At 34.4% G+C, this 12,424-nt stretch overlaps 1 protein-coding gene and 1 long non-coding RNA gene across 7 annotated transcripts in view; one reads left to right on the forward strand and one right to left on the reverse strand.

Annotated features, from left to right (window-relative positions):
• The window catches only part of LOC102411603, an 80,151-nt gene that overhangs the window by 47,852 nt on the left and 19,875 nt on the right, over window positions 1-12,424 (forward strand). For all 3 annotated transcript variants that reach the window (XR_003110821.2, XR_003110819.2, XR_003110820.3), the window contains one exon: window positions 11,670-11,750. This is a non-coding gene — a long non-coding RNA (uncharacterized LOC102411603). The remainder of the gene's footprint in view (window positions 1-11,669; window positions 11,751-12,424) is intronic.
• Window positions 2,100-12,424, reverse strand: part of KRIT1 (KRIT1 ankyrin repeat containing) — a 38,467-nt gene continuing 28,142 nt past the window's right edge. For all 4 annotated transcript variants that reach the window (XM_006078350.4, XM_025290838.3, XM_006078349.4 and 1 more), the window contains 5 exons: window positions 9,960-10,126; window positions 9,246-9,333; window positions 8,574-8,780; window positions 2,920-3,036; window positions 2,100-2,600 (listed from right to left, as the gene is read on the reverse strand). In XM_006078350.4, the coding sequence (XP_006078412.1) occupies window positions 2,532-2,600; window positions 2,920-3,036; window positions 8,574-8,780; window positions 9,246-9,333; window positions 9,960-10,126 (648 nt within the window). In that variant the 3' untranslated portion in view covers window positions 2,100-2,531. The remainder of the gene's footprint in view (window positions 2,601-2,919; window positions 3,037-8,573; window positions 8,781-9,245; window positions 9,334-9,959; window positions 10,127-12,424) is intronic.

Raw genomic sequence — 12,424 nt, forward strand, 5'->3', positions numbered from 1 at the left:
CTATTATCAAGTTTCCCTCTTTTTGCTTAAATAGTAATTTTAACTTTTATATTATAGTTTATGTGAGTACTTTGCCTCTCTCATTAAACTTCGATCCCTGAAGGCAGAGACTTTTTCTTACCACTGGCTCCCTGGCACATAAAAGGCAATCAAAGAATGATGAAAAGGAAAATAGTATCTTTTACCCTCAGTGCTTATAACCTCCTAGGCACTCATTAAAAGCTGTCTGCATTTCCCCTTTATTGTTTACTTCTGGTTTGTTATGGTCTGACAATAATGCATTTTATCCCTACTAATTTTGAAATTGACTTAATGCTGTATATTTTTAAGCTTTTAATAGCCATGCTACTCTAATAGTTTCCTCTTCCCTTTTCCCAGCACTGCCATACTGTACAACTCCAGGAGGGTACGTGGTATTAAGTAGAGGAGGGAGTTATTTGATGCAGCAGAGATGTATCCTCACCTCCCTCTATGAAAAAAAGAGCATTCAGCTATCTCCTAGAGTGAGTTAGAACAGCAATTCTAAACCCTAAGCTGTATATAAAAATCACCTGGGATACTTTAATACAGAAATGCTTGGGCCCTACCTAAAATTATTGAGTCATAAAGTAGTAGAACTCCCCATACAACATTACTGCAGAGCCAGGGTTGGGAAACACTGGGCTGGAAGCACAGAATGAGTGTGGGAGAAATGGATAGATATTAATCTGGATAGGTGGGTTAGCATATTCAGTACTAAGGAACTGGAATTTAACTTTACACGCAGTGAGGAGGATTTTCAGAAGGTAATGAAATAACTGGATCTATGAGAGAGGTGTGGAGAAACAGGTGGGCAGAATGTAGGCTCTGAGTTGGGAAGCCAGGGGAAGATGCTACAATGAGCCCAGGAACAGACGTCAAGGACTTGAACTATGGTGGTTGCAGTGCAAACACAGGCAGGGAACAGGAAGGACTCACAGGGCATTTGACAGAACTTGGTAAGAGGACTGTGTAGGATGATTAAAGGCAGAAAAGCTGTAGAACACTCCCAAATTTCCAGGCTAAGCAGCCACATGCAGTCTGATGCCATTAACCAGACAATACAAGCATTAAGGAGAGAATGGGGCAGGAGATGGAACAAACTGCTTCCAGCTATGATGAAATAGATGTTCCTTGTGTAAACCACTGACGGGGAGCTGGAATAGCAAGAAATTAAGATCAAGAACTCAGAAGAAAGGCTGAGGCTAGAGTTTTAGGTCTGGGAGTCAACCGAGTATTTGGTAATAACTGAGGCCACTGAAATGGATGAAACTGAGCAGAGCACTGTCTATGTAGTCAAAGATGCTTAGCATCGAGGTAAAGATAAATCAGGGTTTCTCTTTTAATTTACTGAACCACATCATCTTAATAAAGCTCAGCAGACCACCGTTAAACATACACAGAAGTCAATCTGAAGAGTAGATGATGATATGAAAAAATTATCTGCAATGTGTGGGCTAATTTTAAATGTGACTGTTGAATCTCTGAACTGTCTCTGAATTGAATACAACAATTCTTGGAATTGGAAAGACTAATTTCTAGAAAAGTTGGAAAGCCTAATTTCAATATTAAATGGCAGATTAATCAAATTAGCTACTCATATGACATCAGTGCTTCCCTAAAGAAAACCACCAGATATCTGGTGATCTACTTCCTACAATGTAAAGGCAGTATTACACCACTGTGCCAACTCATAAAAATACAGCATGTTCTTAATAAATGAAACAACTAATACCAGAGACTGTCCCTTAGTCTGTGTGTCCATGTGTGTATGTGTTTGTGTGCCAGGAAGTTTGTATAATTTACTTAACTTTAATAATACAAATTCATTTCTGTGTCTGGAATTGCATCAACAGAAAACAAACTAAAACTTAAGAGAAAATTCACAGGCTCTGCTATTTTGAAGACAGTGAATGAACCTGTCTAGAATGAGTCCCTGAAATCCTTGTTTTTAAGAGGTACTCAGATAATTATGATGCAGGAGTTTCAATAACTATAATACTTTGAGATATACTAGCTTATTTTAATTAAGTATCTTAACATGTGAAAAATGTTCAAAGATTACAAAAACACATTTTAAGTAATAGTGTTATATATGCTTTAAGTAGAAAACATATTTTCTTTATTCAGATGTTGACTTTCTGTATATTTTGAAATGATACACACATAAAGATATAGCAAACCTGTATTTTTAATTTCATCATATTCCCCTCTAAATTCTTTATCATTTACCAAAAATAACTTTTTTAAAGCTTACTGTTTTGTCTAATGTTACACAGACTATCAATCTACACATTTTTGTGTGTTTCTCTTAAAAATTAACTTATAAGGATATTATATAAAACTAATTGGTATATCACACACCAAACATGAGTACAGATTCTGTACAATGTAATAGTATACATATATATTACAAGAGACTAAATGCCTTGTTAAAAGTAAGGTTAAGAAATCTTTCATGGAAAAAATCTACATCACAAAATGTGGTGGCTTGAGTATCAGCTGGTTTCCTCTCACGAATTTCTTTCCATGGGCATTAACTGTCCATTTAGCTTCATCAGCAGTTTTACCACAAGGCCGGCCTACAAAGTAAAATACATGTCAACAATAAATTTGAAACATATAAAAATGTGTAAATGACATACATGGCAGTAGACAGAGTGTTCTCTATTTGAAAAGGAATTTTTCATTGTTATAAGAGTGCAATAAATTATCCAGCTAAGTTTCTTGCTTTGTTTAGGAAAGACCTGCCTTTTTACCTTGGTCTTAAATAATATTAATTTCACGTTAGAGGTTTTACTTGAAGTAAAATGGACTGTCATTTTTTAAGAAAGAAATAATTTTACTAATACAGTAGAGTTTATTACTATCAGTTAAATCAAGAACTGATTAGGTACTTACCTGTTTTGTATGTACTATAAAGCTCATTTTATTTTCCATGCTATGGATCTGAAAACATGAATCAGCATCTCCCAATTGCCACATAAAGCAACCATACTTAAGACTGATGAGTAAAGCCTGCAACATAATTGGAAATCATTAATATTGAAGTATTTATTAAAAACAACACCTATCTTCTCTTACTATCTACACTTATCTAAGCAGGTCTAAACAGAATGGTTCACTTGGTAACTTGACATAGCCTGCAGCACAGAGCCACAGCAGACTTCTTGAGCAATGACAGTCTTTTTATCAGAATGACAAAATTATTTGAAGATGCCCATTCTGTGCTATGTATATATATTTATGCACACACACACATTCAGCCATGAGAAATAAGGATATCCTGTCTTTTGCAACAACACGGATGGAACTGGAGGACCTTAAGCTAAAGAAAGACAAATACCATAGGATGATACCACTTAATATGTGCAATCTAAAAAAGCCAAACTCATAGAAACAGAGAGTAGAATGGTGGTTATATCAGGGACTGGCGGGTGGGGGGAATTGAGATGTTGGTCAAAGTAGTACAAACTTTCAGTTATAAGATGAATTAAGTTCTGGGAATCTAATGTGGGGCATGGTGCTTATAGTTAGCAATACTGTACTATATGTTTGAAACTTGCTAAGAGAGTAGATCTTAAATGTTTTCACCAGAAAACATAAATTATAATTATGTGATGTGATAGAGGTGTGGCTAATGCTATAGTGGTAACCATTTTGAAATAGGTTAAGTATAACAAATCAACACACTGTATGTACATTTTAAACTTACCCAATGATGGGAAAACAAAGATGCCCGTTCTATTAGTGGCTTTCAAGAAAATTAAGTGTACTAAAAGTTTACTTTCTGCAGGTTAAAAACAATTCCTTTTACTATATTCACTACCTTTTGAATATTCATACAGTACTTTCAGATCTGAAATTTAATGTGGTAAAATTGGTGACTTAGGCAATTTCGTATCACTGAAAATAAGTACATTGTTATATTTATAGTAAGTGAAAGAAAGTGGAAGTCACAGCTGTGACTGACTCTGAGACCCCATGGACTATACAGTCCATGAAATTCTCCAGGCCAGAATACTGGAGTGGGTAGCCTTTCCCTTTTCCAGGGGATGTTCCCAACCCAGAGATCAAACCCCGGTCTCCTGCATTGTAGGCAGATTCTTTACCATCTGAGCCATGGGGGAAGCCCATATTTATAGTAAATATAAGCACTATTTTAAAAATCAATAATATATCCTTCATATATTCAACTGAACTATTTAAAAAACAATGACAGTACCTTGTACCTACATGTTCTAAATAATGGTATATTTAAATAGGAATCCAATATATTCGATTATTTAAAAAATAATTATCTCCTAGTAATAACTTGTATTTTCTTACCCTAAAAATAAATATATTCTTTGCATACATATATAAAAGAAAATGTTCATGCCATCCTTTAAAATAAGTATATTTAGAAACATTACCTCTCCAGGACTAGCAGTTCTTAACATAATGATTGTAAATAATAAACAAAGGATATGCCAGAAAGATTATGATTTAGGGCATTTTGAAAGTGAGGTTCTGTAAGTGAAACATAATGTAATTAATTTACATGTGTATACCATGTCTAATGGGAAAATAATAACATTTTGCTTACAAATAGCTATACTTATAAAATATAACATATGGGTAGGATCTGCTAAGATAGCTATTTACACAAAGTACACACTGAAACAGAGTTTTAAATGCAAATGAAGATATTTTTTCAGATGAAGGTGTTTACTCTATTTAAGCAAGTCTGTCATATTGACCATATAGACACCTTAGGTCTTGCTCAATCTAAGACAACTGATGACAAGCTGACTGTTCTCATCTTTGATGGTTTGAAAATCTTAGAGCTTTTATAGTGCCATAAATTTACCTGTAGCTTACAGAGCACACAGGTAATGATTATGTGGCGAGAAAACATTATTACCCTTGGTTTCAATCACCTCTGTATATACCCAATGACAGCATTTCTATTTCTAGAAAAAGCAGATTCTTAATAATCCTATTATCATCCTCTGCCTGCTACTGCTATCTCACTCAATTCCTGGAACAGAATATTATTCATAGGATGAAATGTTATAAGACATTACTGAACCATCCTTTGAATACTATATAAAGCTTTTTACTGTTGCCTAAATTTGGAATGCTACCAAAAGTCAAACATAATATACAGTTTAGAGAAAAGGCTCAGTGTTACGCCCATGGCATCACCACCAGTTCAGTGAAGAAGAATTTGCAGATATTGATATAAAATGCTCTAAAATAGCAGAGGGCGAATTTCTTGAAATGACAAGGGGAATTTCTTTCATTTCCTCTAACAAACAGTACAATAGGGAATAAAAAAGTAGTTATAAGCTAATAAACAGTTTATATTTTGTATGAATAAAATAGTCTGAATAGAAAATGATAAGAAATGACTCAAAAACAAGCCAATAGCAAAGACTTCAAAAAGTCACGTTCCAAGTGAATTACTGAAGCCAGTCCCTCTTCTGCATATGTCCCTGCATTGTCCTTCTCTCCATTCACAGGCATATCTAATAGTATGGTAAAATAACTGCTGCCATAACAATGATTCTGAGTTATCATGAAACTACCGCTGGGATATTTTCAGAAGTTATGTGATTACATAAATGAGACTTAAATGATGAAAATAAATATTAGGTTTACAGTGACATTTCCTAATCTAAAATGCCTTTTTACATAAGCTTCGCTTCAGTTCAGTTCAGTCGCTCAGTCGTGTCCAACTCTTTGCGACCCAGGCCTCCCTGTCCATCACCAACTCCCAGAGTGCATGCAAACCCATGTCCATACAGTCGGTGATGCCATCCAGCCATCTCATCCTCTGTCGTCCCCTTCTCCTCCTGCCCTCAATCTTTCCCAGCATCAGGGTCTTTTCCAATGAGTCAGCTCTTCGCATGAGGTGGCCAAAGTATTGGAGTTTCCGCTTCAGCATCAGTCCTTCCAATGAATATTCACGACTGATTTCCTTTAGGATGGACTGGTTGGATCTCCTTGCCGTCCCAGGGACTCTCAAGAATCTTCTCCAACACCACAGTTCAAAAGCATCAATTCTTCAGCGCTCAGCTTTCTTCACAGTCCAACTCTCACATCCATACATGACTGCTGGAAAAACCATAGCCTTGACTAGACGGACCTTTGTCGGCAAAGTAATGTCTCTGCTTTTGAATTATGCTATCTAGGTTGGTCATAACTTTCCTTCCAAGGAGTAAGCGTCTTTTAATTTCATGGCTGCAGTCACCATCTGCAGTGATTTTGGAGCCCAATAAAATAAAGTCAGCCATTGTTTCCACTGTTTCCCCATCTATTTACCATGAAGTGATGGGACCGGATACCATGATTTTAGTTTTCTGAATGTTGAGCTTTACGCCAACTTTTTCACTCTCCTCTTTCATTTTCATCAAGAGGCTTTTGAGTTCTTCACTTTCTGCCATCAGGGTGGTGTCATCTGCATATCTGAGGACTGACATTTCTCCCGGCAATCTTGATTCCAGCTTGTGCTTCTTCCAGCCTAGCATTTCTCATGATGTACTCTGCATATAAGTTAAATAAGCAAGGTGACAATATACAGCCTTGACATACTTTTCCTATTTGGAACCAGTCTGTTGTTCCATGTCCAGTTCTAACTGTAGCTTCCTCACCTGCATATAGGTTTCTCAGGAGGTAGGTCAGGTGGTCCAGTATTCCCATCACTTGAAGAATTTTCCACAGTTTATTGTGATCTATACAGTCAAAGGCTTTGTCATAGTCAATAAAGCAGAAATAGATCTTTTTCTGGAACTCTCTTGCTTTTTCGATGATCCAGTGGATGTTGGCAATTTGATCTCTGGTTCTTCTGCCTTTTCTAAAACAGCTTGAACATCTGGAAGTTCACGGTTCATGTATTGCTGAAGCCTGGCTTGGAGAATTTTGAGCATTACTAGTGTGTGAGATGAGTGCAATTGTGCAGTAGTTTGAGCATTCTTTGGCATTGCCTTTTTTTGGGACTGGAAAGAAAACTGACCTTTTCCAGTCCTGTGGCCACTGCTGAGTTTTCCAAATTTGCTGGCATATTGAGTGCAGCACTTTCACAGCATCATCTTTGGATTTGAAATAGCTCAACTGGAATTCCATCACCTCCACCAGACCAAGATGGTGGAATAGAAAAGCTCTGAAGTGTTCTAACAGGTATTCACAGTCCAATCCACACTTCATCCTGCCCCCAAATATGTTCTTGTAACTAATTCAAATTTTCAAAATGAACCACTTGTTTCAGATATTTTACTTCCTTTTAAAATTTGTATCTTTTTCATTCATATCTAATTAATTTTTAAATAGATAATACAATCACAGTTAAATTTTTTTTTAAGTTGCAAAATGCTATAAAGTGAAATGTCTCCCTTCTACTTCTATGCCCAGTTACATAGTTTCCCTTCTCCAAAGCCTTTAAGAAACTTCTTATCCACACAAAAGCACCACAACACATATTTATATAAATCTAGTTTTCACTTGCCCACATTTTTTGAGGTATAACGGACATATGACATTATATTAGTTTCAGGTATACAGCATGATTCAGTATTTGTATATACTGCAAGTATTGTTAACATTCATCACCATACACAGTTAACACATTTTTTTGTTGTGATGAATTTTAAGATTCATCTCTCAGCAACTTTCAACTATGCAATACAGCATTATTAACTAAGCTCTATACTACATCCCATGACTTATTTTAAAGCTCAGAGTTTCTATCTTTTGACCCCCTTTACCTATTTTGCCCATCTCCCAACTCCCTGCCTTTGGCAACCAGCAGTCTGTTCTTATTTCTATAAGCTTCTTTGTTTTTTTAAGATTCCACCACACACAAATGAGATCATATAGCATTTATCTTTGTCTGACTTACTTCACTTAGCATAATGGCCTCAAGGTCCATCCATATTATTGCAAATGGCAAGACTTCATTCTTTCTAATGGCCAAGTAATAATATTCCATTGTGTGTGTGTGTGTGTGTGCGCGTGTATAACCTTCATACTCATGCCTACATACACAGGGATGACTGAGTACTGGGGCTTGCCTTTGTAAATATCTATCCTGTGCAAAAAGCTGCTCCATACGTAGGAATTCCCCCCAACAATCCTGTAACAACATAAAACACACACACACACATTTTCTCTAGCCATCTGTCCACTGATAACCCTTGTTTATCTTGGCCACTGTAAGTAATGTTTCAATGAAAAGGGATGTGCGTGTATCTTTCTGTGTTAGTGTTTTTGTTTTCTTCAGTTAACTACCCATTACCACCCATTTTTACATGAATGATAGCATATTACATATGGTTCAGCACCAAATATATCTTAGGGATCATTCTACACAAAAATATTCTTCATTTTTTTGTATGGCTGCAAGGTATTTCAATGTAGAAATGTACTACAATTCCCTATTGGTAATCATTTTGTTTTCAACCCCCATCCTCTGCTATTATAAATGAAATTGTTCATGTAGCCTGGTACTGTTATTTTAAATATTATATATATAGTGTGGCTGGTCAAAAACAGCTGAAAAGATAAAAATCTACCTTAGTTTCCATGTTGAGGAGATGAAGTCCTTTTATATTCACACCTACATACACAGGGATGACTTTATGATTACTGGGGCTTGCCTTTGTAAATATCTGTCCTGTGAAAAAAGCAGCTCCATATGTAGGAATTTCCCAACAGTTCTGTAAGAACATGCGCTGTAGGTGATGCATTTCTTTACTGACACCTTCACTTGTACTAAGATTCTAAAAACAAAGTAAAATAAGGAGATGTGAAAGGAGAATGTACCTTTAACAATCCAAACAGGTCAACTAAACAGTCTCTAAAATCAAGGCTAACCCAAAGAATAACATGTGTGACATTATCCCAATGGCATTTTTTCTTCTGAGATCTTCTATTAAAAAATAAAAATCAAGGTCTAAAAATAATGCTTATTTATTACATTTTAAGTACATGGATAAAGACAGTATATTATTTCATATTTTTAAAAAATCTCTAGCACTTACCACAGTACCAGCATACAGAAGGTAGTCAGTAAAAAATTCTATATTGTTAAAAATGAAGTATCTTGCTACTTTTTCTTTCAGATATGTGAACTATAACTTTTTAATTTCAGGAATATAAATTTAATGTACCTATGTTTAAAACATTAATAATATTAACAAACTGTCAACGAGGCTATGTCTTTTTATTTCTATGTAACAGCTTACCTTGTATTCATGAAGTATTCGGTTTGTCCAGTGAGGTGCCTTACTTTTCAATTTGGTAATAGGTACAATAGATTTGAGATTTTCTTCACTGTAAGCAAATATGCCAACATTTTAAAAATAAATTATCTTTAGTAGCTAAAGTAATATAATCATCTAGATATAAATGGTTTTAAATGATTTTTGAGCTGAAAAATACTATACTTAAAATATCAGAGAACTCGACATTTTAAGCAAGAAGTCATGATCCCAACATTGCTCAGTCTAGAGAAATGTTTCTTTTTTCAGTAAGCACAAAATATTTTTGAATACTGAAAACTACAATAAACAAACTTTAGATGTGCTAAACTTCAGTGTTTTCTCACAACATGAAACATGAACTAGTTTTTGGGTGGGTTCTGAAATGTGTCTGCCTTATAACATTTTTTTTTTTTTTTACTACTTATCTAAGTAAGGTTTTAGTGAACTTATTTAAACATACAGTAAAGAAAGACAAGTAAAAAGCATATCACACTATATTCAAATATAAGAAAAATAACCTTGGAGAGAATGTAACTTAAAAGAATGTATTACTATAGGTTTTCTTCTCATTCCATGCCTTATGTTATTTAATTCCAAACCAGTGTCTAAATAGTTCTTAATAACATATTTCTAAACTTCCTTGGTAAACTGAATCTTGGGCATAGCACAAGACCATGAATTATATTAAATACTTACTTTAGGAAACCTTGCTTGTGTTTCTTACTCTCGTAATTTCCATAAACTATCTGCAACAGTAGACTTGCCAACGTTATCAGTTTAGCATCAGGAGCTGTATAAAAGCCCTTCAATAAATTATATCTGGCTTCATCAAAGAGAATAAGAATAGCTAGTGGGTCTTCAATCTTAAAGGAGAAAATATAGTATGGTTATTAGGCCACAATTTCCTTTTATAAATGTACAACTTGTCACTAACATGAAAAAGCAAAAGCTATGTAACTGCATATAAATAAGCTGGTTTTGCTTTAGAGCAGAGGTTGACAAGTCTTTTCTATTAAAGACCAGACAGTATTATTTTAAGCTTTGTGAGTCATAAAGTCTCTAATAGAGTGACTCAACTCTTCTAGTTTAGCACAAAAGCAGCTGTAGACAATACATCTACAAATGTCAGAGTTATACTAAAACTTTTTATACTGATTCTGAAATTTGAGTTTCATGAAATGTTCACATGACATGAAATATTAATTCTTCTGAATTTTTCAGCCATTAATAGCTTATAGGATATACAAAAATAGGCAACAGTTCAGATATGGTAATAGGCCAGTTTGCTAACCTCTGATTCAAGTCCAGTAAAATTATCATCAGTTTACGGATATGAGTGTGAGTAATTTCTAGTACAATTTTACTTAAATTCTTTATATTCCTCAAACATCCTTCTAAATTTTATGCTTCACACAACATAGTAGTGAACCACAAAGATGAAAGAAGTATTGTCCATTCCCAGGATACATGAAGTTTGAAAAGAGCTTAACAGTTTTTATTTGATAAATAACATGAAAGGAGAGCATACTTTTTTTAAGTTTTAAAAACTAAAGTTTCCCTTTATCTGATAAGATTAAAAAAGACTGAAAAATGCTACCCCACAGAATACATTTATACATGGAATAATATGATCACCAATTACAGAGATTCTAAATAAATACTTGAATATTTCCATATATGATTCAAAATGACCCAGATTCCTTACAGTAAAAAGTTTTGTTGTCTTGCTAACTAAAATAACACTCCACACAATATTTAAAAAATTGAATCAGAATTTCATGGAGGAAAAAAGGTAAGGGGATTGCTCTTGATTAAAAGAAGCAAAGAGGTAACAAATACAAAGCATGAAGGTTGACTAGCTTCTTCAGTTGAGTGTTTTAAGAGACTGAGAAACAGGGGGGAAATCTGAATATGGGTCTGATACTAGATATTACTGTGGAAATACTAATTTTATTGGGTTGCCAGTGGTACTGTGGTATGTACAGTACATCCTTGTTCTTATAAGATGATGTTAAAATATTTAAGGATGAAGTGCCGTGATGCCTGCAACTCAATTTTAAACGGTTTACAAAGAAAAGAGAGGAAAGGTGAAGCAAATATAGTAAAATGTTAACAATTAGTGAATTTAATGAATGGTATATGGTATGAATTTTATTACTTTTTCAACTTTCTTATGGGTTTTTAATTTCTGAAACTAAATGTTGGGAAAAAGTGAAAGAAAATATTTTTCTAGTTAGTAAAAACCGACTTAGTGAATTTGAAGAATTTGAGTAGAGAATAGTTATAATTCCTAGTAGTGTATTCAGGGAGTATTAGTCAACAACTGTTCTTTTTAAATGAAAGTAGGCTCTTCTTATCCTAAAAGAATAATCCTAACCAAAACAATGCAATTCTTCTATTTTTCAGATGGTAAAAACAGGAATTTCTCAATTACACAGGAGTGAAAGAACATACCCACTTTACCAGATGATGATATTCTGACTCACTGTAAGTACTCACTAAACCTTGCTTCTTTTTCACTTGAACCTGCTTTACCTAAGTGGTAGTATAAAATGCAATTAATTTAATGTCCAAGTACTATCATTATTATTACTCTTTCTCTACCAGCCAACTTTGAAAATATTTAAGTGAAGAAGGAAGACAGGCTGAGTATACTTAGATTACTTGGCAGATTTCATAGATCTATCACATTTTGTTTAATAAAAGTTGCCACTTTACCCATGTTTTAAGTGTAGAATTTAGTGGCGTTCATTACATTCATAACGCTGTGAACCACCACCACGATTTTCACATGTCAACATCCAAACAGAAATTCTGTCACCAGTAAGGCCTCACTCTCTGCACATCACACCTGTGGTAATCTCTAACATACTTTCTGTTTATGAATTTGCCTGTTCTAGATATTTATTTAATGTAAGTAAAATCAAACACTTTTTCCTTTTGTGTTTGGCTCATTTCACCTAACATATTTTCAAGGTCCATCCATGTTATGACATGTTTCAGAACTTCATTCCTTTCTATGGATGAATAAGAATCCATTGTATGTATATACCACATTTTCTTTATCCATTGATTTGTTGATTAACACTCAGCTTGTGTCCACCTTTTTGGTTATTATGAATATTGCTGATAAGAATGTTGGAATACAGATATTTGAGCTC

Source organism: Bubalus bubalis, chromosome 8 (genome assembly GCF_019923935.1).
Source record: "Bubalus bubalis isolate 160015118507 breed Murrah chromosome 8, NDDB_SH_1, whole genome shotgun sequence".
Taxonomy (NCBI): Eukaryota; Metazoa; Chordata; class Mammalia; order Artiodactyla; family Bovidae; genus Bubalus; species Bubalus bubalis.